The sequence below is a fragment of the Bison bison genome, unplaced genomic scaffold (assembly GCF_000754665.1).
Source record: "Bison bison bison isolate TAMUID 2011002044 unplaced genomic scaffold, Bison_UMD1.0 scf7180017864362, whole genome shotgun sequence".
Taxonomy (NCBI): Eukaryota; Metazoa; Chordata; class Mammalia; order Artiodactyla; family Bovidae; genus Bison; species Bison bison.
In genome coordinates this window covers 1,318,579-1,345,602 of record NW_011494934.1, presented here as the reverse complement: position 1 = coordinate 1,345,602, position 27,024 = coordinate 1,318,579, and the positions used below count along the sequence as shown (strand labels likewise).

General features: G+C 33.0%; 1 protein-coding gene across 1 annotated transcript in view; it reads right to left on the bottom strand.

The window, feature by feature from the left end:
• The window catches only part of PHIP (pleckstrin homology domain interacting protein), a 113,052-nt gene that overhangs the window by 48,765 nt on the left and 37,263 nt on the right, over nt 1–27,024 (bottom strand). Inside the window, exons 5-16 of the mRNA XM_010855269.1 lie at nt 23,383–23,604; nt 23,011–23,111; nt 20,930–21,000; nt 19,427–19,527; nt 19,289–19,329; nt 18,438–18,536; nt 17,499–17,652; nt 16,980–17,114; nt 4,305–4,433; nt 3,044–3,269; nt 1,759–1,896; nt 827–1,010 (exon numbers count right to left, since the gene is read on the bottom strand). Of these exons, the coding sequence (XP_010853571.1) occupies nt 827–1,010; nt 1,759–1,896; nt 3,044–3,269; nt 4,305–4,433; nt 16,980–17,114; nt 17,499–17,652; nt 18,438–18,536; nt 19,289–19,329; nt 19,427–19,527; nt 20,930–21,000; nt 23,011–23,111; nt 23,383–23,604 (1,601 nt within the window). The remainder of the gene's footprint in view (nt 1–826; nt 1,011–1,758; nt 1,897–3,043; nt 3,270–4,304; nt 4,434–16,979; nt 17,115–17,498; nt 17,653–18,437; nt 18,537–19,288; nt 19,330–19,426; nt 19,528–20,929; nt 21,001–23,010; nt 23,112–23,382; nt 23,605–27,024) is intronic.

The window sequence follows — 27,024 nt, the reverse complement described above, 5'->3', positions numbered from 1 at the left end:
ATACAGTAAGTATTAGTTGGGGTTCAAATGGACCTACTTCATGAGTATTTCATTACTAAAGAATCAAAAGGAATTGGATATAAACTTCTCTCACAGCAATGACCTTGAGAATAGGATTACATTAAATCAAGACTTTTTAGTTTTACAGGTATACTTTTAAATGGGCTTCCCCAGTGGTTCAGCTGGTAAAGAACTCGCTTGCCAATGCAGGAGATGCTGTAGACATGGGTTTGATTCCTGGGTTGGGAAGATCTCCTGGAGGAGGGCATGGCAACTCACTCCAGTATTGTTGCCTTGAAAATATAGACAAGAGGAGCCTGGTGGGCTACGGCCCATGGCGTTGCAAGAGTCAGATATCACTGAAGCCACTGAGCACACACACATATATTTTTCAACAGTAAAAAAAAAATCAGTAATAACCTATCAATAAATAATGTATTTTCACTATGCCTGTGAATGACTTGGTGTGAATGATTAGTAAAATCCATAAAAAATTCAGTTGTAACAAACTTTATGAAATGTGTTTTAAGATACAATTAAGTAAGACAAACTAAAGTTCAAATATGCTACTCGGTAAAATCTCATGTATTTGTTCAAGCCAAATTTGTAATTCCTCCCACTCACCTTAAAAACTCCTACCCCCATAAGTGTCATTTACTTGAATCATCCTAGGAAGGGACATTTACTGAAATTTAACTTTTCTCCAGAGTCATGAATAGTTTAAAACATTAGCTCTTTTCAGATAAATTTAAGACAAATTAGAGCTGGAAAGGTACTCTGAAGACCAACTCAAAATGAATACAAACAAATTCGTAACTCCCCTTACCTGGCTACACCAGATGATAGCTCAGGTACTACCACCCTTCGACTCCAAGCTACAAGATCCCGCTCTGTGGCTATTTCACTTCTTGGTGCATTACTGTGCATCTGCCGTACACCTTCGATTTGACCACTACGCCTTAGTCCTACATTAGGTGGTGAATGAACCTCTGAGGTAGAACTTGTAGAGCCTAAGAGCAAAAATTAATATAGAAAGCTCTATTTAGAGATATTTCTCCATTAGCTTGTAACAGGAAACAAACAAACCAAAAAAAATACCAGGAGAAAAAAAATCCATACTATCTTTCACATGAAACTTCATACTATGGCAAATAATCAAATTACCAAATCAGGAACTAAACCACAAGCAAAGCTTAATGAAAACAAAATAAGGTTATTTAGTTGATCAGGTAAGTTAATGAATCATAACTACTGACTATCTCCAAAGATGTAAAATCACTGTTTTTAAAAAATGCCCACTGTATGTTTTGGGGAAAACCATGTAAGAAGCAAAAACAGACAAACCCAAGGACATTCATAGTTCATAAATCTGCTTTAAAATTTCTCTAAAATTTAGTAATATACAACAATAAGAGTGGTGAGATGTTCAAGAATGTGGTTTTGAATGTATTCCACTATCAAAGAAATGTATTCAAGAACTTTATTTAACTTAAACATTTTTCTAAGTTAAACATGTTCATTACAAGAAATTTGTAAGGATATACCTACTAAAAAACTCATTGTCCATAGTTTGAAACCTTGTATTATAAACACTTTCTTAGGTCATTAAATATTCTTCAAAATCATGATTATGCTTATTTTGGCAGTCAAATAGTTCATATCATGGATTTACTATATTTGTTAAACTGTTTCTCTAGTGTTGTAGGTTTAGACTGTTTTAATTTTTTAAATATTGCACTTAAAATAGTCCCTGCTTACCTCTACTTAAACGGCTGGTATTACTGATAGCTGCTTCACCAGAACGTCTCAGGTCTTGCTCCTGCTGTAGTCTTTGAATCATACTGTCCAGTGGGCTGATATCCTGGTTTGCTTGCTGACTTAAAACTTGATTCAGTCCTATGTAAATCACAAAAATGCTAAGGATACTTCAAACCATTTCATTCATCAACCTCACTTTGAGTCCAGAATTAAACACAAATTTTGCTTGAATAAAAGACCTAAAACGAGCAACTGTAAATGATAGGGGAGAGAGAGGAAAAAAAGAAAAAAAAAAGAAACATACCCCCTTCAAATTTAATTTATTAAAAATAACAATGACAACGTAACTTTAACTAAGTGTTTACCATGATTCAGATACTCAAAATCCTTACAATATCACAGGTCCATAGGTATTATTAATTCCACTTTGTCTATAAAGTAGAACTAATAATACCTATAAAGTGGTAATCTATAAAGTAGAATTAGTGGTATTGTAAGTGAAAACCAAAATAACTGTTCAAAGTCATATATCCAGTTAAGGATTTAAACAAGGATTTAATCTTAGATCTTCTTTTAAAAAAAGGCAAACCTGATTACTCACTTTCTCAAAAACCTTTACTGCTTCATTCAACAAATTTCTTATTGTCAACATGAGGAAAGTGATGAGAAAATCAACTCCCATTCAAATTTTGAACTAATGTTAACTTTCACTCTCCAAAACAGCAACACTTTTCATTCCTATCTTGCTTTTAAACTTTCAAAAGTTGATCACTTCTTAAAACAATCTTCAATGTGAATAGGCTATCTAGTCTTATTTGCTCTCTCACACCACACTATATTATTCACCTTAATAACATTCATCATGATTAACTATATATTTGTTTATTAACTGTTTACAAACCTATCTCACTTCATAAGAACAAGGAATGCATTTAATTCACTACTGAATACCACAGCTTAGCAAGTGTCAGGGACAGAGATTTACAATGTATGTTGCGAAATGAATAAATGAATTGACTCATCCCATACCAAATATAGATTTACCCTATTAGTACCCTATTAGTCCCCAGAAGGTTATAAATAGATACAGCCCCAAATTAATTAAACCTCCAGTGTTGATTAACTGTCTTACAATACTTAAGTATTATTCAAAGAACTTTTAAAAGAATATAAAAAATCATTTTACTCATTTGTTCAAAACAATTAAAAACAAAGTTCTACCCAATTATCCATTTTAAAAGATTTCAAAAGGAAAATTTGCATGTCTATTCAAATGATCATTTACCTGAGGAAGTTACCCCCATTTGAGGGATGAGCTGCTCCTCCCTGCAATTTTCACGACCAGGAACTAATCTCTGGTATCTTGATGGATGAGGATTACCATCAACATCAACCAAAAAAGGGGGTGGCATGAGATGAGGTGCTTGCTGAGTCTGTTCATCTAACACAAAATTGTTGGCATCACGGATAAGGGGCCGATAATCACTATGAAAGAACATCTGATCTGCAATCTATAAAAAGAAAGACCCATAAAAGACTGGACAAAGAAAAATTTATCATTATAGATTTTTAATGGAAGGCAAACATTTAAATATAAATCATGGTATTAAACAATATAAAAGAATAATATTTTCTAGAGTTAATTTTAAATAAATCTTTATCTGTACTTTCTGCGTTAAATTTTACGATTAGAAAAGTAGATACTATGAATTTTCCCTTGAGCAGGAAGAGATTATATTCATAAAAAACATTAAAAGTAACGTAATTTGAAATTAGATAGTAAAATTAAATGCAGGCATAAATCTTTCAACAGTACCTTTACTTTCCCAGAGCTACCATGATTTATCTTGTTTTTTAAAATGACTATGCATGGTCATTTGATTTAGTATTTTACAATGAAAAATCAATTTATTCTTTGAATTAAACTCTTCAATGAAACCAAACTAATACAATTTAAGAAAATCCATAAGTATATAGTAAGCATGGTTTATATAATAATATTAAAAACTAACATCTCTAAAATTTCTGAAATAAAAATTCATACCTAACACATCTAACTTCAAAATTTTATCATTTAATTTAGAACTTCTTAAACCTGAACTTCCATTTTTATTATAACATTTTAAACCACTCTACCACAAATAAACAATTTAAATCTTTTAGTCACTAATCTCAGATAGGATCTTTATTTTTTAAAAATTAGCTACCATCAAAGTAGGCCATACATTTTTTGAGAACCACATAAAAGCCACAAAATTGTACCCAGATAAATGTATTATATCCACGTAAGTAAAACATTTTACATAATTTCAACAAATCCCTCTATGAACATCTCCCATATATATATATATGATATATCTTATATACCCCAACCTAAGAACTGCTATCTAGATTGTTCTAGCTGGCTAAGTAAAAGTTATTTTTTCTGAAATATAAAAATTATAACTTCCCTCCATGAAATATAATCCCTATACATCTATGGATTTAAAAGCAAGCAAACAAACAATTATAAGGAATAGATATATAGAGGCATCATCATACTCTACCTTGTCATATTTGCTACTGGAGCCAAAGCCAAAAATTAAAAGATGTCCATGAGAGTCTGTGCATGCAAAATGCTGACCATCAGGAGAGCATTTGCAGTCAAATACTGCACCATGTCCTTGGCCTTCAATCTGAAATGTATTTAACCAACAATCAGAAAACTGCCATTAAAATATAAAGAAGTGATTGGTGACTATTATTACTAAAATTCTATGGTAAAAGATATTTAAGTATATATCCTATTGAAGTAAAGATAAAACACAGTATAGTACAAAATTTGTGAATATTCATGAAAAGTGCCAGATTAAAAGCCTCGAAAACCAATGTATTAGCTTTATCCATAGACCAGACACAAGTCAGGAAACAGAACACCACCATTCTCCCCCACCCATAGAATTCTGCTTCATGTCTTTAACCCAGATTTAAAACGTAATTGCACCTTACAGTCCATCTTATCTGTATTTAATCAAGCCGTTTCAGCAAAGGCTGACAATGTGGAGTAACTGTAGTGATTTTTCTAACTCTTGAAGTAATAGCCAGAGATCACTGCTCACAAGACACTAAATTTTTATTTTTGGTAATAAATTCCCTTGATGGTCTGACTCATTTTTTAAATGGTGAATTTCAAAGGTTAAAGAAAAGGTTTTTTTTACCTGATAATTGTTTTCTGTTTTCCAGTTCCATTAATCCAGAACGAATGGGTTTCTCCCTGCAACCTGTCAATCAAACAGAGGTGGCCAATCACCACTCTGAATTTTTTGCTCTCAGTGCTTCTTCAGACTATGTTCCAGTTGAAAACTTCTTTAGCAGTGTTCTGAAAGAGTAAAAATTCTACCCTATCTAAAGCACATCTAGGGACTGAATTTCAGAAAACAACTAAAATAGGGAGTTGACTCCCTAACAAATAACAACTAAGGATGATTTTCAACAAATGTGACTGGATTTCTGGATTAGCAGAATCGGAACACACACACATTATCAGGTAAGAAATACCTCCTCTCTGTTCCGGTATCCACTGATCTAGAACAAATTGAGTTTCATTAGTAATATCCCCAAATCCCAGTAAATGCTTGGAAAAGAGAGAAGTGGTAATTTTCTGTAGTGTTAAAAATATGGCATAGGGATGAATGTATAGTTCACCAAGTACAGAGTGAAATTAAATCTCAGAAGAATAGTTGACTTCTCACAGAAGAACAGTTGACTTCTCGAGGCAAGTTTGCATTCTGGTCAAAAGAGAAAATGTTCTAAAAGGAAGGGCTCTGCCTAAGAAGTTTCCACAGTACAACAAACAGGTTTATTTACTTCATAAAGAAAACTGGTTTTTCCTCTGGCTTGTTGAAAAGAAGGAATGAGGACACTGGTGCTTACTAATGCTGTTTTAAATGGTGATAATAATGGAAAAGCAATAACTTTCCTTAAAATTTAATCTCATGAAAGAAACTTGGTGAAACAATCTATGTCTAATACACTAAAAGATATACATGAAAGCAAGAAAATGAATGAGTGAAACAGGATCATTTCCTGGTTGTGAAGAATCCTGGAGGATAAGATAACAGAGGGAAAGAACTGATTCTAACTCTCCTTTAAAACTATTCAAAACTGAGAAAGAGAAGAACTACTTCTCCAAATCAGCCTAAGTGTGTTAGTAGCCAAACAGCTTTGTATTTTCTACAACATGAAAGGCTACAAGTAGAAATGACTGGATTCACATCTCTATTTTTCAGTGCTGTCTAGGGAAATAAAATGTTACAGGAACTGTTATAAATGCATAACTAATCACACGAACAAAGTTTACCTCCAAATAGAATTTTACTAAGAGGATCAAGACCAAAGAATTAAAAATGTCTTCATCATGTGTTGTGATATTTTATTTGCCTCAATTCCTTCAAAATTTCATAGACGACAAAAAGAAAACAAACCAAAAACCCCAACTACTCTATAAATCTTACATAATAAATGCTTCCAATTCTAAGTATGCAGTAGAACAGAGGAAGAAAAAGATCTGCAAGTCTGACTCAGCAATGCTAAAGGATATCTGACAGACACTCCTACGTATAGCATCCTTCATATAACATTTAGGCAATCCTGCTCTACATTTTTCTTTTGGGGTGCTTGGAGGGAAGTTGTCACAAGGATTAATCAACCCTATATCCGTGCTATCTACCAATGTTTACAGTTAGGAGAAGATCTCTAAAAGAATACTTGGGAGAGGTGAACTTTCAAAAAAGGAAAGAAAAAAATAGCAATCCTATTGAAGATCACTGTTTTCTTATACAGTAACACATGCCATTATGAATATGGCACAATGGTACTGATTTTCTTGGGATAAGCCATCTGTATAACTCCAGAGTTATGGAGAATATGAAATTGTATTTCAAAAGTACATTATTTGGAGTAACTATTCATTAAAGAAAATAGATCTGCTCTATTTACAAACCAATTAGAAAAGATGCCCATCACCATCTTATTTAAAATGCCAAATTTATCTTTAGGAAAAGGTCCTCAGATAATAAACAATTCTAACTACAAAATGCCATCTAGGCTTTCTAGTTGAAACAAAGTAGGAAAATATTTTCCTAAATAATTAAATAGGGCTTTCCCAGGTGGTGCAGTGGTTAAGAAATCCACCTAACAACGCAGGAGACAAAAGAGATGTGGGTTTGATCCCTGGGTCTGGAAGAATCTCTGAGGAGGAAATGGCGAACCACTCCAGTATTCTTGCCTGGGAAATTCCACTGATAAAGGGGCCTGGCAGGCTACAGTCCATGGGCTCGCAAAAGAGTTGGACATGATGGAGTGCACACACACACATATATAACTAAATATACTCTAGCTATTTTTATGATTTATGCTATGATTAACTATGCCAACCACAAAAAAGAGTTCAATACTTCTCTCTGAAAAGAAATCTTTTTCAGATTCTTCTTAAACTAGGGTCAGAATATGTATGATTAAGAATACTTAAAAGATTTAATAATAAAGGCAGTGTTGGAATATGCATGTTTAACTAGAAATCAATGAGACCTACATTCAAAAATCAAATGGGAGAAAATAAGTTTCCTTTCTATTCATATTAAAGCTATAAAGTTAAATGAAGCTATATTATGCATCAACTATACTTCAATTAAAAAATATATTTAAGAAATATTAATGCTCAATAGAGTAAGTCAACATAAAATTTAATATTACGTATACTTATTTTAGTACTTATAATCATGCTCTAATAAGTTTAAAAACAGAAAAGAAAAAGAAAACCACCAAATTTTCAAAATAAGTAAAGTTTAGATGAACTATTCCCCTAATAATATCAAGCATGCTTGCTACACACTATGGGACATACGTAAACAAAGACCACACAATAAAACTCATACTAGCTGAGAAAATCAATGCGACAATGTTTACTTATTAAAGCAAAAACTTAAAGAACAGGAGTTGAACTATGCGAAGGATATTTTGTTCTGTTTTTTTTTAAAGTAAAAGATGAAAAGATCAGAAGTTAAAATGACTCCTTTGTAGGAAAATTCTCATACTGACTGAAGAATTCTGGAAATATTTTCAAGAAAGGAGCAGCACAATCTTGTTAGAGGCTTATATTAAACTTGGAAAAAATTAAATCGATATAAAAACTTATAAATTAAGAGCTTTGATGATGACAGAACTGTCATATTTGATGAAGAATGTTGTTGTTTTAGTTGCTAAGTTGTGTCCGACTCTTCTGCAACCCCTGGACGGTAGCCGTCCATGCTCCTCTGTCCATGGGATTTCCCAGGCAAGAATACTGGAATGGGTGGGTTGCCATTTCCTTCTCCAGAGGATCATCCTGTCCCAGGGATCAAACCCAAGTCTCCTGCATGGAAAGGTGGATTCTTACCACTGAGTTAACAGGAAGCCCTTAATGAAGAATACTAATACCCTTTTCAAGGCAGAATACAATCCAGAACTTCTAACATAATTCTTGTGAAGTAGAAAGATGAAATTTAAAGGACACAGAAGAGTGAGGCCCAAGAATGAGAAGACCTCTCCTCTAGTAATGGGTTCATCACTTAGTATCTCTGGGAAATGACAGGGATCATTTAAATGATCACTAGAGTCCTACCCAATTCTAAAATCCTTTACACCTAATTTTCAAGAAGTGGAAGAATTGGATAATCTGGAAATGAGGTACCCTAAAAGCACCAGGATGCAGACTAAAATTACAGGGTCTAGGTTACATCAACTGTGAGGAACACATACAGAGATGTACAAGAAGTATGAATTCCTAAAGGAACTCAATCAGGATGTTTAAAATATGGGCTTTCTTAGGCAGAATCATCTTAATGGAATTACCCCAAGTCTATGACCAGGGTCTATTTTTGGGTGGCTCAGATGGTAAAGAATCCACCTGCAACGCAGGAGACCCAGGTTCGAGGCCCAGGTTCGAGACCCAGGTTCGAGACCCAGGTTCGATCCCCAGGTTGGGAAGATCCCCTGGAGAAGTGACTGGCTACTCACTCTAGTATTTCCCTCATAGCTCAGTTGGAAAAGAATATGCTTGCAATGCAAGAGACCTGGGTTCGATTCCTGGGTCGGGAAGATCCCCTGGAGAAGGAAATGGCAATCCACTCCTGTATTCCTGCCCGGAAAATCCCATGGACAGAGGAGCCTGGCAGGCTCCAATCCACGGGGTCCCAAAGAGTCAGACACAACTGAGCAACTAACATTTTCACTTTAAAATATATCATTTTTAAAAAATATACTATTGATTAGAAGAGAACAAGTATCTCACCTAGAAAATACTCCACAATTTAAAATTATGAATTTTTAAAAATACCCTAATACTTTTATGAGATAGACTCATAGCCCAAGAATCAAACAGCTGAGAAACTAAATTTATGCTAAGAATTACCTGTAGGAATGGAGAAGGAAATGGCAACCCACTCCGGTACTCTTGCCTGGAAAATCCCATGGATGGAGAAGCCTGTAGGCTATAATCTATGGTAGGCTATAGTCTATGGGGTCACAAAGAGTCAGACATGACTGAGCAATTTCACTTTCACTTTCACCTGTAGAAAGCCCTTCCTTATGTTTAAAGAACCTTTAAAGCTTATCAACCCAGAAAAGAATAAACTTAATTAAGAATGTGCATGAGATACTAGAGACAGACGCTGTCATACCTATGATTAAAATATGCTTTGGTCACCTTCTAACTACAACTATAGTTAAGTGTAAATAAATAATATATCTTAAGGGAAACTATCACACTCCAATGATCCAGGTATCAAATTACTTTAAAAGATTACTTCTAAATATTTACTTTAACACTGAAAATTCTTTAATTAATGGCAACATTATTACATATGAATTAAAAATAGCTATTTAGAATAAATGGCTCCAAGATAAATAAGTTAATATAAAAAAGAAAACTGTTGTAACTGGCTTGATAAAACCAGTAAATATATAAAAGAGATTTTGAGGAATTCTAACATTCACCAAAAGAAAAATATATTACCAAAATAAATAACTCATTTTCAAATTTAACACTATTTTGTTTACCCATATTCTGATTTCTCTGAGGAAGTAAAATTCTTAATCAAGTCCTTCTTGAAATTTATTCTCTTCCTCTGGCCTCTCTGACACAATAATAGCATACTGTCTTTACAACACACTTTCTAGAGACTAATGTCTTCCCCATTCTGCTAAACATGTTCAAGGGTTGACCCTTAAACAATGAAGGAGATGAGGGCTGCCAAACCTCTGCACAAAAAATCCACATATAACTTATAGCAGCCCTGCATATATGCAGTTTCTCTATCCCAACAGTCTGCACTGTATGGATTCAACTAACCACAGATTCTAGGGTAGTACACTGTAGTATTTATGAATGAAAAAATCTGCACATAAGTGGACCTGCACAGCTCAAGCCAATGTTGTTCAAGCATCAACTGTACTTCTAAACGTTTAAACCTGCTACACTGTCCTCTCTGTCTCTATGAGTTAGACAGTGTTCTACATGGAAGAGCATAGTTCTTTCTCTCTATAACTAGCCTTTCCAAGTAGTCTATCTCCAGTGCTGGCTGTCCATTAACACAAAGATAGCCCAACACTATGTCACAACATATGAAAATATCAGTTTTCTTCTACATCTTTCCTATTTCCATTAATAGTATTATTGTTGTCAAGATTACATAAGCTCAACACTCTCCACACATTAAGTTTTGTTACTCTCTAGCTCTAACCTTTTTATCATCACAAAACACCAAGTCTTACATAATTTTCTTTCACAAATTTACTACCCATTCCTACAATATTTCATTATGATTTCACTGATGAAAGCAGATTTCCACCTATCCAATTTCATACCTGAAATACTACCACTGGCAACCAACCTATTTTTCTCTTAAGTTTTTGGAATATAAAGTAATTTATAAATTAATTTACCAATTAACTCCCACTAGGTTAAATATTATGTTTACAAGTAATATGAGGGTACCAACAAGCCACTTCACTTTATGTTTTTCATTTTATTACCCATTTTTCAAAATCTATTCCAGAAAAACTTTCTAAATTACTCTATGAACATGTCTTTAACATTTTTTATTTGGTTACTGATGTATTTCTCTTACTTCTTCCTCCTCTGACCATTCACCCTGAAGTGATCCTCATATCCTTAGATGTACCAATTATCTTTCCTCATAAGCTATCTATCATTTCTAACTATTTAGCTACCTTTACCTTTTCAGGTATATTTTCTCTCTCCAAAAACTGCAGCAAGGTGGAGTAAAAAGACAAAAAGAGGGACGAAGTCTACATTTTGTGCTTATGTACAAAATAAGCACTCAAATATCTGCTAATCAAAGTGTTTATACCTGCATATTCACATTCTATGATTTCATATACTTTCCCTTATAACTATCAAATCTCAAATATCCCTGTGATAGCAAATCATGAAACACATCAAAAAATTACTATGTAGAAGTAATTCACCAAATAGAGTATGACAAGCTAGAGACAAGTTCACATTCATGGCGACAAATTTTAAGATATGTTTTTCATACCAAGATATAGATGAGAAAGAGAAAGACAGAATCAAAAAAATCCCAGAAATCTGAAAGAAAATGACAATAACTAAAGTTTATAATCAGAAGATTGAAGGTAATTTCTTATGCAGAGAGGCTGAAACAAAGACTGGAAGCATAAAAAGTTCTTTTAACAAACAGAGTACAAGTATATGATATCTTGTTAGATGACAGGTAGTGAGGTAAGAGCAAAGGACGGAGAAAAAAAGGAAAAAGATGAAGGAAGAGAGAGGAAGAGAAAGGTCTTAAAATCTTGATTCACAAGAGAACACAATATGAGATACACCTATTTCAAGCTTATTTCTCCCTTTCCTAGATATATGTAGCTACAATTATCCAAAACTAAAACAGAAGTCACACTGAGAACATGTTAATGTCAGAAGTATGCATGTGCAAAAATTCTGAGTGGTGGATTGGCAGCCTCTGCTTGTTTGGAACGTTGCAAGGAGAAATATATTGTTCTGGATTAGTGGACACTGGAACATTTTTTTAAAAAATCTCTTAAGTAAAAGAAAGGTTAACAATTATATAAATAAGGAAAATTTGATTACATAAATGAAAACTGTTATTTGGAATTTACCCAGTAAACAACAAAAGCAAAGCAAAACTCAAATTCAGTAAAATTGCTTTCTAGCCAGAGACATTGTACTCTTCAATATCAAAACCAGACAAAGAGCAAAAATTAGAGCTTTGAAAAACATTATAGAAATAGAAAGATATGAAAAGACAGACAGACAAAGCTAGAACAACAGAAATAGAAGAGTGCAGAAAAGATACAGCAGAAGTGCCAGACATACAACGTAAGCTACTAAAATGGGATCTACAAATTCCAAATGTCCTAGTACTAAGAAATTTCAAAGTCTCTTTTCCTATCTTTACATATCAACGTAATATTCATTTAGTTAAAGTTGTACTTAAAACTTAGCTGTACTGTAATAACTTAAAGGGAAAAAGGGGTATAAAAACAACTCTGTTTTTAGGAACATTTATGGTCATATTAAAACTTCTAAACTTGCCTATCTCTTTCAGAGAATGGGGAATATTACAAAAGCCCTCAACTTTAGTTAAGAGTTTGTACACATTTTCAAGTTATTTGGAGGATTAATTTATCTGCCTCTTCACATTTAATAGAACTTTAGAGCCTCTTAACTAGAATTCAGAACAACCCTTATCAAAACAAGATAAAGTTTATCTCCTGCCACTGCCAAAGACAAAATGTGGGCTTGCTCAACTCTGTGCAATTAGTTTGAAATAGTCTTACTATCAACCTTCAATAAAATATCCCACAATACTCAAGCTTTGCCCAGAATACTTAAGTTACATAGGATCTGTTCAGCTGAAATATGAATAACTGACTAAGTTTTTAGATGAACATAAATAAGTAAAGCTTAAGGCCTAGAATTAGTATTTTTTTGTTGTTTTTCTTTGAAAAATAAAGTTATCTCATGTTAATCTTCTCTTCAGCTTCTTTCTCTGGTTCTTTAAAAACAGAAAAGGGCTCAAACTTTCCGCCTTACACAGTATGCTTTTTCAACAAATACTTTTAAAAGTTTATGTTAAGATTATTTTAGTTTTAGTTAAAAGAGGAAACAGAGGGGCAGGAGAGAGCGGAGCATGTATTGTCTATTCCATTTTGTCCTGAGTTAAACCATCTCACTCATCATACACTTCTTAGAAGTAACAAAAACAAACCCAACACACACCCCTTCAAGTGCTTTTATCATGCAGATCCTCTATTAAGAGGAAAGCTAGCAATAAAAGTAAGGAAAATAACCCCATCAGTTTTTCTAGACAATACCACCAGCAAGTTGAGAATCTATTTATAAGATTTTGAAATAAGTTAGGGAATTATGTAAGCAGACAAGGAATTAAAACATTTTTATCTCAATTCTCAATCTTAAATCTTTTAATCTGTTTACAGATTTAGGTGGTCTTAAAAAGATTTTAAAAACTGCTTGATACAGAAAAAAAAAAAAGAATTAGAATATTTATCTGAAGGATAGCATGTGCCATACTAAAATGTTTTCTTATTTTAAAATCTATTACCTTTATTAATAAATTTGTTAAATTATAATTATGTGAAATGTGGATTTTTAAAGATAGTTTGAAGATATAAGATTTTTTACTTAAAAAAATTTTTTTAAATTTTTCTTAACAGGCGAGAAAAGGGCAGTAAAATGCTGATTAATACAAAATAATTATTTGTCACATGATTTCATTACATTTTGTAAAGGTATAAATTTCAAGTACAAAATTCAAAGCAGTAGTCTCAAAATATACTTGATATTTTTAAGAATTTGTATACAGAAATTTTGTTCTTTTAAAGGTACAATTTACATTCCTTATTTTCTGGCTTGATGGAAAATTCTAAGCTTCAATTTTGAAACTCACATGAAACAGTACTTAATGTCAACACTTTGTGTTAACTTTTACCATTTCTAGTCTAAAAATGGGGTATACTCCACTAGAATTATTCATCCTTTAAATCATCCAAGGCCCTATAATGAGTCCCTCTACATGGTGTTCAAAAAGTGTTTAGTAAATTGAACTTATGATCTAATACAATTAAATACATACAATTTAATACCATGGATTGAATTTGTACTTGTCAACTTTTATGTTATTTTAGTAACTCAAAAACTTACTGATTAGCTACACACAGCCAAAGATTATAACTATAGCCAAAACTCAACATTCATGATAGCAGATAGTGAACACAAGCTTCTACTTCTCCCTCAAATGGTTTTTATTTTCTTAATAGCAATGCTGGATGCTTTATCTTCTATCTGCCTATAGATTAAAAAAAAAAAATGAAATAAACAAAGGAGTGAAGAGCAAAAAGTAGGGCACTTAGATACCTTATAAATTAAGAGACAAGAAAAAACCATCAAGCTAAATAATAAGATCTCAAAAGATCTACCTCAAACCTATCATTATGAAAATATTTTCCTTCTGGAAATATTACTAACTGGACATAGCTGGAAGTTAGCTATATATAAACAACCAACCGTAACTAGAGACAGCATAGCATTAAGAACACATTAGCAGGGGACAAAAAACATGGGTTTAAACTCCAAGTGCCCATATGATAGCTTAGTGATCTGGGTAAACGTGGGCAAATCACTTCATCTCTGTACAGTTTCTCCATTCATAAAACCAATAACAATAAAACCTACCCCAATTATATTGCGAGGTTTCATGAGACCCAAATGAGGTATTACGCATTTTGGAAGTAGAAATACTTTAGAAGCTGTAAACATCATGCAAAAAGTTAAAAGGAATATCTGTATTTTAACAAAATGAAGGGTAGCTCAAGTTCCAGTTTTTTAAATGCAAGGTATTTTAACCCTTTTTAAAAAGCCTATTTCTTTTCTCATAGTTTGAAGATTCTATAGATATCATCCAATTCTATTATAAAAATCTGTTTCTTCCATCCTTTATAGGCTTTTTTCTATCTTATTCATAGAAAGAACAGGAAAATAGCTTTATCTAAAACTCTTATTAAATAAATAATACGTTTTAAGGCAGTAATGAAACTAACCCCTTGCCTAATTTCAGAGTATATAACATAATATGGCTGACTTCTACTCCTGGTTATATCACTAACTTTTAATGGTCTAAGAGCAAGTCACTTCAAACTTAAGAAGCTGTAATTCTTGATCTATGGACAAGGTGGAGTATTATTGTGATCAACTTACCTGATGAGGAAAAATTCACCTTCATAACTGAAAGGTGAGAGTAATATTCAAGTATGAGAGAAACCTTTCCCTCCACACTCTACTAATACATCAGAGATCTTTGAAAATATGAAACTAACATGTGTAGCCCACAATTTGTGTTCATTTGAAGATATAAAGGCAAACTGAGACAGGACTTCCTTATTTGACAGAGATGTTCCAAAAAGGAGCAAATCAGAAACAGAAGGACAGAGAAGGAGAGAAGAAAAAATTCTTCACGCGCATAATTAAGGATTTACTTTTTAAAAAATTCTCCTCTATATACATAATCACAAAGGAAATCCATCTATCACTAACATTTGTAATCTAAATAATTAACACTTTTAGGAAAGAATCTGACCAATCTTATATCTTACCTTATGAAGACTAAGGCATATTGACAACAGCTACAATTAATTTCTTCACTGATAAAAATTTCTTTCCTATTCTGCTTATTACACAGAAGTAACTTTACAATGATTATCAATCAAGTAGAGTGTCACTTTTATGAAAAATTTCACAAGCCATTATATTTTACAAATGACTGGTTTTGTCAAATAGTTTTTTTGCAAAATAATTCTGGTTATACACATATTAATGCTATTGCTTTATGATTTATTACTAGAGGGTTTTATGATTGATTTTTTAATTTAATCATATTAAAACAGTAGGCATATGCCTGCCTTTTTGTTTGCTTTGCTCAAAGGCATCCCTAATATATGGTAAGGGACAAGAAAAAAATGTCTAGGTACACAAAGTCAGCATCTGAGGGGCATTTCTGCCTTTATAGAGTAGTTAGAGGTGTGAAATACTGCACATTACGTTTTATATTATTAAACCACTGCAACTTAAATACTCAGCAGAAAACGTCAAATATCCATTTAAGAAACAAAATGTATTAGTATACTGTATTGGTGTTCTTCCTTCTGGCTTACTTCACTCTGTATAATAGGCTCCAGTTTCATCCACCTCATTAGAACTGATTCAAATGTATTCTTTTTAATGATATTTGGCAAAACTAATACAATTATGTAAAGTTTAAAAATAAAATAAAATAAAATAAAAAGAATAACAGGAAAAAAAAAGTTAAAGCTATTTTATAAAATAAAACAAGAAACAATTTAAAAAAAAAGAAAGAAACAAAATGAAGAGGGTAAAAGGGCTTAACCCAAAGAAATATCTGCTGCTGCTGCTGCTGCTGCTGCTAAGTCGCTTCAGTCGTGTCCTACTCTGTGCGACCCCATAGATGGCAGCCCACCAGGCTCCCCCGTCCCTGGGATTCTCTAGGCAAGAACACTGGAGTGGGCTGCCATTTCCTTCTCCAATGCATGAAAGTGAAAAGTGAAAGTGAAGTCGCTCAGTCGTATCCGACCCTTAGCGACATCATGGATTGCAGCCTACCAGGCTCCTCCGTCCATGGGATTTTCCAGGCAAGAGTACTGGAGTGGGGTGCCATTGCCTTCATACCATATTGATACAAGGCAAGAAGACCTGTTTCTTTGGCTTTAATTTAAAATTGATATATCTGAATCAAATTCTGTTGTACTGGAGGACTGCTGATAAAATACAATGACACAGTATTTATTTATAATTTCTTCACATGGTTTTTGAAACATTTTTCTTATCTATATTGTCATTTCATACTTGTTAGTTTTTCCAAGTTTCACTATTAAAACTATTTCAAAAACTAAACTAGTTATATCACAATAAACAGGTATTGTAATATAAGCAATTTTATTTTAAATTTAGCATTTAATAAAAGTATGGAATAAATAACTTTTTTGAAACTTAAGGTGAAAATGTCTGCCCCAATTCTTAAATGGATTTCCTTTGTGATATGCAGGGGACCTGTATTAACAACTCCCAAAATCTTTAACAGCTATCAAATGAAGAGACTGATAATTACCATATTAAAATAAGATCGAATTTTGACTCCTCTTGCCAGATCCCACACTATCACATTTCCATCATGACCAGCAGAAAAGAGAACTCTTGGATCAAATGGGTGTGGCTCAAGAACAAATACCTCATCTTCATGACCCTGAAATATTTTATAAATGTCAAAGAATTATAAATATTAAAAGATAAAAAAAAATTCAAACAAACACCAATATGACATTTCTGTAAATGGTAAAAATCTTCAAATTTATCAAATGTATAATAAAAAAGCTGAGCTAAAATCACTGTCCAGGGATTTGCTATCATCGAGTGAAACCTGAGAATACTATTTACTGATCCAGCCCTGAATATTAAAAAAAATAGCTAGATCTACATTTCCAAGCTAAACGTGTTTACCTGCATTTTAAAATTATTTCCATTCTCCCAAAAAGACCTGTTAGCCAGCAAGTAAGAGATTTAACAAAAGTATTCTATTTTACAACCAGCTTCAGTTTATACCAAATAAAAATTAAGTCTTTTTTCTCACCATCAGGACATGAATTAGTTGACCGGTGTAAGAATTCCAAACTTTCAAAGTCATGTTATTAACTGCAGTTATAACTGTATTGTCATGTCGATCCCATGCTACCATAGTTACTTTCATTTTTGTGATTTTATCTTCTATTCCTTGAAGGTTTTGGCTGAAAGTGATGGAAGCAGTATTTGTTTACAATGATATTATTTATTAAAATATCAGCATGACAAAACCTAAATGTATTTTCTTAGTTTACATTCGTTAATATGGATAACTATTACCTAACACAGTATTTAAGAATAATTTGAACCAACAAAAAACAATGGCAAAAAATCACTGTATGGAGTCAGCAAAATCAGGATTGCAGTGTTGCTATGATACTTAGTAACAGATGAGCTTGACTAAGTATGACTGACTTTAATATCTTTCTGGGTCTAAGACCTCTGTGCCCTGCTGCTCACTCTCCATCTTTTATTGTTGCCGTCATGCCCTGATACTTTGCTCCCCATCCAAGACTACTATTCATAAATACAAATAGAAAAAAAAGGTTAAAATATTAAAACTAAAATGATAATTTCAACATGTAGTATAATTTCTCTTGGCTAGAGATGACCAGTGGATATACTACATCACCCCTGCGTCAGATGGAACACTGTATGTTCTAGTTTTCTTTAAAAAGTAGTAAAAGGTACAGCTATTCTTATAGTACTATCATACTGTCAACAAAACTGAACTGCAGAGTATCATTAATTCATACAGGGCAAAAACTCATTTTATAAAAGTCAACATTTTCATCTCCAAAAGTGCCTTCAATTATCACAGAAAAATAATCAGTTTAACATAGGATTATGATACATGCTTTTATAGAGTCTCACACTAACCTGTAAAACAGCTTTAAAACTTTAAAAGATCTAGATATATCTATGTAATATTTCAAATGTGATCTCTTACCCTGCTGGCCGAGTAGCCATATCCAGCAAAATACTCTTCCATTCTCTTCGTTTAAACTGCCAAATACGTGCTGTCCCATCCCGACTGCCACTTACAAACCTGCAAAGGAACCCACCCCACAAAGAAAGAAAGAAAAAAAAAAAATCACATGTGCTTCACCAAAACGCACTTTCCAATAGTTATATTTTTAAAAACGCTAAAAAAACCTTTCACTTTTCCTTACACAGCCTTCTAATATAATAGATTATTCTACCTGATATTTTCTGCAAATCTAAGAATTTCTGAAATGCCAGAGGCTTTTAAAATGTTATATACATACACACATTCTAATGTATGTAGCTAGGTCTCCTAACGTTCAAAAGTGATTCAAGGCCACTATTTACTACCTTAGAAAGAGAATTGATACTTTCCAAGAGAAAAATGCTGATTTTCCTCTCAACGTTTTACTCAAGATGTAAATATAATTTTAAATTTAAAACAAGAATATGAGAAAACACACACAATATCATCTACATTTATTATCAATAAACACTTCTACTTCAAATATTACATTATAATGTATTTCCAGTCTTTACTAAAGTTTCCTTACACCTTGATATGTAGAAAATATGAGGGTGGATGAAAGTCCCTATTATTTAAAAAAAAAAAAGTGGCCAAATAAATTATTACAGATAAACCATAAATACACATTAACAGGAATGTGATGAAAACTGACCTTTCATCATAACTGGTCAAGATCTTTATTCTAGGTGGCTAATTAATATACAAAGCTAATTATAACCTGACCATAGGAACTGTCTTTATTTCATATTTGAAAACTAGATTCAATTTGACAAAAAAAATTATTTTACCTGTTACTAGTGTTGGAAAACTGGATACTGTCAACTTTGTCCTATATACAAATAAATGAACAGAAAAGAGGATCCTGAATATAAACTGTTAAGACTCATTTACATCATACTCATCTAAGTCATTTCAACAATACTTACAGTATGAAACTCCAATTCTGATATTTTCTCTGGCTGACCTGATCCAAAAAAATAAACCCTAATAATGTGATCTGTGCTTCCTGTGGCCAGAAACATTCCACCTGAGGAATAACAGCAAACATTTATGAGTAAAATACAAGCTCAAAATCTCTGAAAATTAAATAAGAAATGTAAGCAACATTATCATAATAAACATTATCATAATATATACTGAATGACTAATATTTCATTCTACAACTATTCATATTTATCCTAATGAACATAATACATCTAACCTGAAATTAAGAGTCTGCTAACATAAGCTTTGACTGGAATTTTTCAGTATTTATAGAAGCTATCTTCTACAAATGATTTTACTAATAATTACATAATCATGTTAATATTATCAGAAAACATGTCTTAATTCTGCTAAAATCCCTCTCTTGCCCTATTTCCCATCTGCTAAAATCCTACCAAGTATTTAAAGCCCAACTCCTTCACTACAGGCCTTCCAGGTTTGCAATCCAATAAGCCTCCTCTCCTCTGAACTCTCATTATGACTTTGTTGTGGGGCACATACATTTTACTAGGCATTACAGCTATTTGTACATGCAGTTTTACTCTCTCAGACTCAATACCCTCCCACAGTGTTGAAAACAATGCTATATAAAATTGCATCTAGAGTACCCTGAAGCATATGCAGAGCCTATATTTATATTAATACTAGAAGTAAAACTGTCTACATGGCAGTAGCAGTGGAAATCAAGAAGCTAGAAATTAAAGATGTTTAGATATTGGTACAGCAAAAATAAGACTCATGTCATCAGTTTGCAATCACTTGTCTCTGGTACTACTGCTAACCACAATTATGAAGGAAAAGAAAAGGTAAACTGTGGAAAGAACTAGTATCAGGAACATTAATTCATGTTTCATTTTCTCATCAATTCACTTAAAATCTCCAGATCAAATTTGTTTATCAAGATTCTAATATCCATTCAAAATGCTGCTACATAAACTCAAAATGTAACTGGAATTTCATCACTGCTATACAGCTGTTTTTTTAAGAGCAAATAAGAACAATCTGAGCAAAATAAGTAATAAAGATGTACGAACGTCTATCAATCTATTTTACTTTTTTTATCAATCTATTATTTACTTATGGCTATAAGTACCCCCAAAATCATTGAAAATACAAAAGATTTAAAATACTTTTCTTTCAATGAGATAATTATTCAAAGACTTATTCTTTAACAGTAAAATTTGAAACTATTTCCTCCTACAAAAGATTTATTGTCTTCTTAAAGAAAAACTTAATTAGTAAAACACTCAACCAAATGAGTATGTAAGCTAAACTCTAGCATAGTTCAAATATTTATAAACTAATTTATGAGCACCCCCTGGTACGTGCAAGAGAATATGATTTCCATTACAACAGTAGGTATATTCCAAAATTTTATGTGTTCCACTAGAAGCCTTCAAATATACAACTTTTAAGTGGAGAGTCAGGAAGGAAAAAAATCTTACCAGCACTAAAAGATGAACAGATCATTTGAACTCCAGGTCGAGGGCGCTCTGTAAATTTTGCAGGTCTCGGACTGTAATACAAAAAATAACTAATTAAAAATATCCCAAAGAGATCACCACCACCAGAACTCAGCTGCCTCAAAAAATAACTACAGAAGGACAAAATAAGAAGCAACAGATGGCACCCTTTCTAAAAACAAGTTCAAAATCATTGTGTGTCATGATCAGCAGGATCATGTGGAAACTTTACATATAGATTTTTATAGGAGTTCCTGATTATATAACAATCTATACATGAAACAAAGTCACTGTCCTACCTGACACATAGTTGTTACACTCACTTCTAATCAAATGTAACAGGTTCTCAGTTTCATACAGAAGAACAGCAATGCACAAATATATAATGAAATAAAAGTCACAAATATACAAGCAACTATATCGCTCATTTAAAATAGTGATCTATAGACAACAGGCCACAATTAACTATGTTCACATTAATTACATAATTATATTACAGACTATATGTTTATATTAATAGTACTGACATTATATGCCTATGGTTACAATCAACCAGACTGAAGAAAAATTAAATTATGGATTTTACCCATACCAGTTCCAATACATATACAATATATATGTAATATTCCAATACAGTGATTACATTTAAAGCCCTTAACATATATTTCAACCTAGTTTTTCTCAGAACATTAGGAGAGAAAAATATAAAAAATAATTAGAGCCTTCAATCAGAGTGCACTGCATAACTCTCACTATCCACAGCTACTGAACACAGAATGGTTTCAGTCTTGTGATCATTTAGGGGAAAAATGTACAGAATATTTTGTTAACCGACATTTTAACAAGTTTTATTAATATTCATTAGCTCTGATATAGCTAAGCGTAACTGATACAGCTTAGAGAAAGTTACTAAAACATTCTTGAAACCTATTTAGAGAAAAAATTTAACTCTAAGTAAATTTATCTGAAATCACATAGGCAATAAAAAGAACTGCTTTCATTAATATCTTATAGACTGTGGTACATTTTTATTAATTTTTGGCACATGTTAGTTAGAACCCATAACCAGAATATGTAAGCAATTATATAGACTGTCATTTTAAACAAATGCTAGTATTTTTAAAGGGAAAAAAACAGATAAGCAGGTACACATAATTTATTTTTAAATGTACATCTGAGGAAATATTTTAAGATAATGCCTAGGATTCAGACCCTCTGAGCTCAGTTCCCAGTTCTGCCACTTATCAGTGTGACATTATCAGGCAAGTTAACATTTCTGTACCTGAGTCTCCTCATCTGTAAAATGGAGGTGAACATCACCTCTCCATTCACAGATTTGTCCATGGGGTAAATATAGCACTTATCCCACTAGATCCACTTGAGAGGCAGCATGAAATAGCACAAAACCAGAGGGCAAGGAAACGTTACAGTCCTGGCCTTGCCATTTTTAAATACTGTTTTAACTGTGGGAAAGTCATTTAACCTTTCTTTGCCTCAGTGTCCTGAACCCAAACATAGTATTGTCCAGACAACTTATTTTGATAAACCAAAATATCATTATAGGTAAAAGCATAAGTGCAAAATGCTATTATGGGGCAGAAGGAAGGGTGCATCTATCTACCTTGGTATAGTTTAGTGAAAATTTAATGATTCCATTTTCCTAAATTTCCCTAGATCCACAATAAAATCTATTCTGTAGATACGATAACAAAAATAACTGCAATTCTTTTAAAGAACTAGGAACTCTGAAGATTACATTCTAAGTACCAAAAGGAGTTACTGCAGCATACAAAAAGAAGTAGTAATAAAACAGGCATATTCTGAAAAAGCAAGAGCTAGGGAAAACAATCAGAGAAAAAAGAAATAAACATGTTAACATATAACTTTCTTTAAAGCATGAAAACAAAAAGGAAAGGATAAGAGTGAGGTGTCACTGAAGAGCCAAGATTAATGTTACTCAAGGAGAAAAATAAAATTATTCCTATTGTTGATTACTTTATACTTTTGCAATTTCAACCATTAAGTTAAACATATTTATTCTAAGAAATAAAAGAGCAACTGACTTTATTTTAAGGGTTCCAGCATCCCAGAGCCAAAAACAAATAGTGCCATCTGCCCCAGTAGAAGACAGATATCTCTTTGAGCCACTGCACAATGGTGAGAACTGAAAAAGAAAGAAGAAGCAATTTTATAAGAAGAGTAACATAGTCCAAATAATAAACCTATTTTTACATACAAATAGCAAGTAACAATAATGGCTAAATGCTCCAATTTGACATTTTTCTCCATATTTAAAGTCCATGTATTTATAGAGAAAAGAGAAATATTCCTTTCTTTATTTTAGATGGCTTTATACAATGGATTATTAAGGTGACTTCTTAAAATTTACTTTAAACTGTAACCACAGAGGATTTTTCAAGGATTAAAATGATTACCTGTAGTGATGTTATAGATGCACTGTGGCCCTGAAGAACAGCCAAAGGCGCACAGGTTCGAAGACACCAGACTCGGATCATTTTATCACAACTGCCAGCTGCTATCATGGTATTCTCATAGTTGACAGCCATGTCTGATATTTCAGCAGCATGCCCTCTCAAAGTAGCTAATAATCTCCCATCATCTGTTGCCCAGATTTTCACAAGACAGTCATCAGAACCCTTAAAATAAAAATGGATATTTATTGAATTAACTATAAATTTTAGTTCAAATACTTAACAGATTTTTAAAAAATCCTATCTGTTATAGCCACTTCCCAATATTCATAACTTTAAGTACTAAAATGTTTTATATACTTGTGTTAGAAACTTTCCTCTACACAAGGTGCTTTATTTTATAAATTATTCACTTATAAAGAATACTTGTATATGCCCACCATTTAACAGGAAAAGTAGGATGTTAGCAATAACTAACATTTACCTATGGCCCCTATCCACTACCCAAGGTAGCCTCTATATGGAATCTTGTCAAAGAAGCTGAACTTCTAAAATAACAAAATTGTAACTGCAAAACAAACGTAACATGCAATAGTGACTAATCCTATCTACATTACTATAAAAATGAAAGGAAGCTTATTGATGCTTTTTCCTCCTACAAAGCCAAAATCTGTAACACATGAGTTTCCCACCATTTATCTTCAGATAAATACATTACAAAGTCACTCAACATCAGTTATAAGAAAAAAGTTAATTTTAGCTGCATGATGTCATTAAAAATACATATACTACCTGTTTACCCTTTGCAGAAGCATAAGCTCAAAGAGAAATGTAAAGAATACAGTTTCCTATGAATATCTATATTTACAAATAAACATTTCACTTTTACTTAGCCAAAGCAGCAGTAAGAACTTCTAGACTTTTTTCCTTCTCTAATTTTTCTTATTCATCTTATAGGTCAAAGTTTACTCTTTTACCAACCTCCCCCTACTTCCCCCATAGTTTTTACTATTAAAAAGTTTTAAATATACAAAGAGTACAATATATTACCATTAACCTCATATATCCATTCCCCAGATTCGAAATTTATTAGAACATTTCAAAGGCTGTAGGTTAGAACTCTACAAATATTCCAATCTAATTTGTTACAAAATCCACACACACATAATTTTATCTGACATTAGAAAGTACTTAGAGAATCTAAAACAGCAAGGGCACAGAGAAGTATCTGCTTCTAAAAACTAAGGCACCATTTGGCTCTGACCTACATTCCCAACAACAAAAAAAATTTTAGGTACACCAACACAGGTAGAATGCACACGAAGAATAAAATCATGTCATCCCCTTATTTCTTATGTATCTGAATAAGTCTGCTTTATATTCTATCTTCCATGTTAACAAACAGAAAACAAACAAAAAAATGCACACATCTTTTTGACCAAAATGCGAGCCTTTATGAAAAAGACAGGGGGCAACCTGTTATCTGAAAGTCAGTTTCCAGTGACTTTTCACCAAATAAAACTGAACAGAAAGTCCCACTATATTATGAATGTATTAAGTTCACTATTGGAAAAGACTCTGATGCTGGGAGGGACTGGGGGCAGGAGGAGAAGGGAACGACAGAGGATGAGATGGCTGGATGGCATCACTGACTCGATGGACATGAGTCTGAGTGAACTCCGGGAGTTGGTGATGGACAGGGAGGCCTGGCGTGCTGTGATTCACGGGGTCGCAAAGAGTCGGACACGACTGAGTGACTGAACTGAACCTTATTTTATAATTCTGCTTTATTTTGACACATACAAAAAAAAAAAATCCCCCACAATATTGCCCCCCCTCAAAAAAACACTGTACACAATTTGCTTTAGTGTGTACTATCCCAATTAACCTTTCTTTTCTTCCATTAAATTACAGGAGAGAAAGTTTTCATCTTACTTTCAGGGAAATCTCTCTTCACCATCCTCTTCTATGGTATAAAGCAGTACACTGTCCCCAACCCTCATCCCCGATCCCCAGAACTCCTGGCAGAATTTCAAACAAAATCTGAAAGCATCCTCAGGCAATTTCTATCTCATGAATCATTATTTGTGATCATCTATTTTTATGTGAATATGAAACTAAATATGATCTGACAAATTCAACTAAGTTCTTTTAAAATGACTATCAGAAACACAGGGATTGAACCCAGGTCTCCCACGTTGCAGGTGGATTCTTTACCAGCTGAGCCACAAGGGAAGACCATCAGAAACACAAGTACACATAATTGCTTGAAAAGCAGTGTAGACAAGGAGAAAAATCAAATTTACCAGGAAAATATTCTTAAAAGCACCATAAATATGTTTAAGTTGTACGTGAGGACTGATGAAACTATTCCTTATAAAAGACCAAAAAGACCAAACTGTAAAGAAGAACTTGAACAGATGATCATTCTTTACAGAAGCCTATGTCAAATGTTAGTAAAGTCTATAATAAACCAAAGAATAGAACATTACAGTCTTTCAATCAAAACGTTAAAAGAGTTACAGACATGAAAGCAAAAGTAACGTCACTTAAATGGAGAAAGAAAAGAAAGAGTTGGAAAACACAGGCACAGGCGTCGGCCTCGGCAGGAAGGACACATGGACTCTGAGGCCTCATGGAGGAGGAAGAGTTATGGCGGACGTGGCAACTGTAAAGCAAGCAGCAAAGAAATTTGATGATTCTAACCTCAGCACCAAGCCAAACATCTGAGGGTTATTTCCCAAAAGTGGAGAAGAGGGAAACAAAAGAAGGAACCAAAAAAAGTGAGAAAAGTTTTAAAATGTGGTAGAATCTTATAAGCAATAAGGGAAAAATCCTGGAAGCAACAGTGAACTTTCAGCTAAAATTAGACAACATGATTTCATAAAAAAACCTGAACTGACAAGGTTTTTAAACAAAGTTCTAATGCCCAGGGGAAAGAGAAGTATTCACTTATTTTCAGTAATACATAGATACTGCTGCTAGGACTGAGGATTGGCAAGGTAGTGGGAAAAGCTGGGACTATGAAGTATAAGTGGGAAATTAAAAACAAAAATTAAGCTGCAAAGGTTTTATCTGAGGAAGGTCATAGAGTTTTAAATGCCTGTTAAGGAGTATGAATTTAACCTGGCAAGGGAAGTTAATGAAGAATTTTAAGCAGACAAGACATAAAAGTGAGTAAAGTCACTGAGTAGTGTCTGACTCTTTGCGATCCTATGGACTGTAGCCCACCAGGCTCCGTCCATGGAATTTTCCAGGCAAGAGTACTGGAGTGGATTGCCATTTCCTTCTCCAGGGGATCTTCCTGACCTAGGGATCAAACCCGGGTCTCCTGCATTGCAGGCAGACGCTTTACCACCTGAGCCACCAGGGAATCCCAATATTTAATATTAAAATATTAAATATTCCTGTGTGGCAGGGTTTCAGGTGATTTTTCAATTTTCTTCTCTTTGTTCACTGAAAACTTCTATAAGGAGTATGATTTCCATATAGTAATAATGGAAATTTATTTAAAATATTATTATAATAATGATGGTTGGACAAAGAACCTGATGTTAAAAAATTGCTATCATCCCACAAATATAGGATAGGTTTATGAGTACATAGGAAAAAAGCAGATGGAAAGTGATGAATCTATGATGGCAA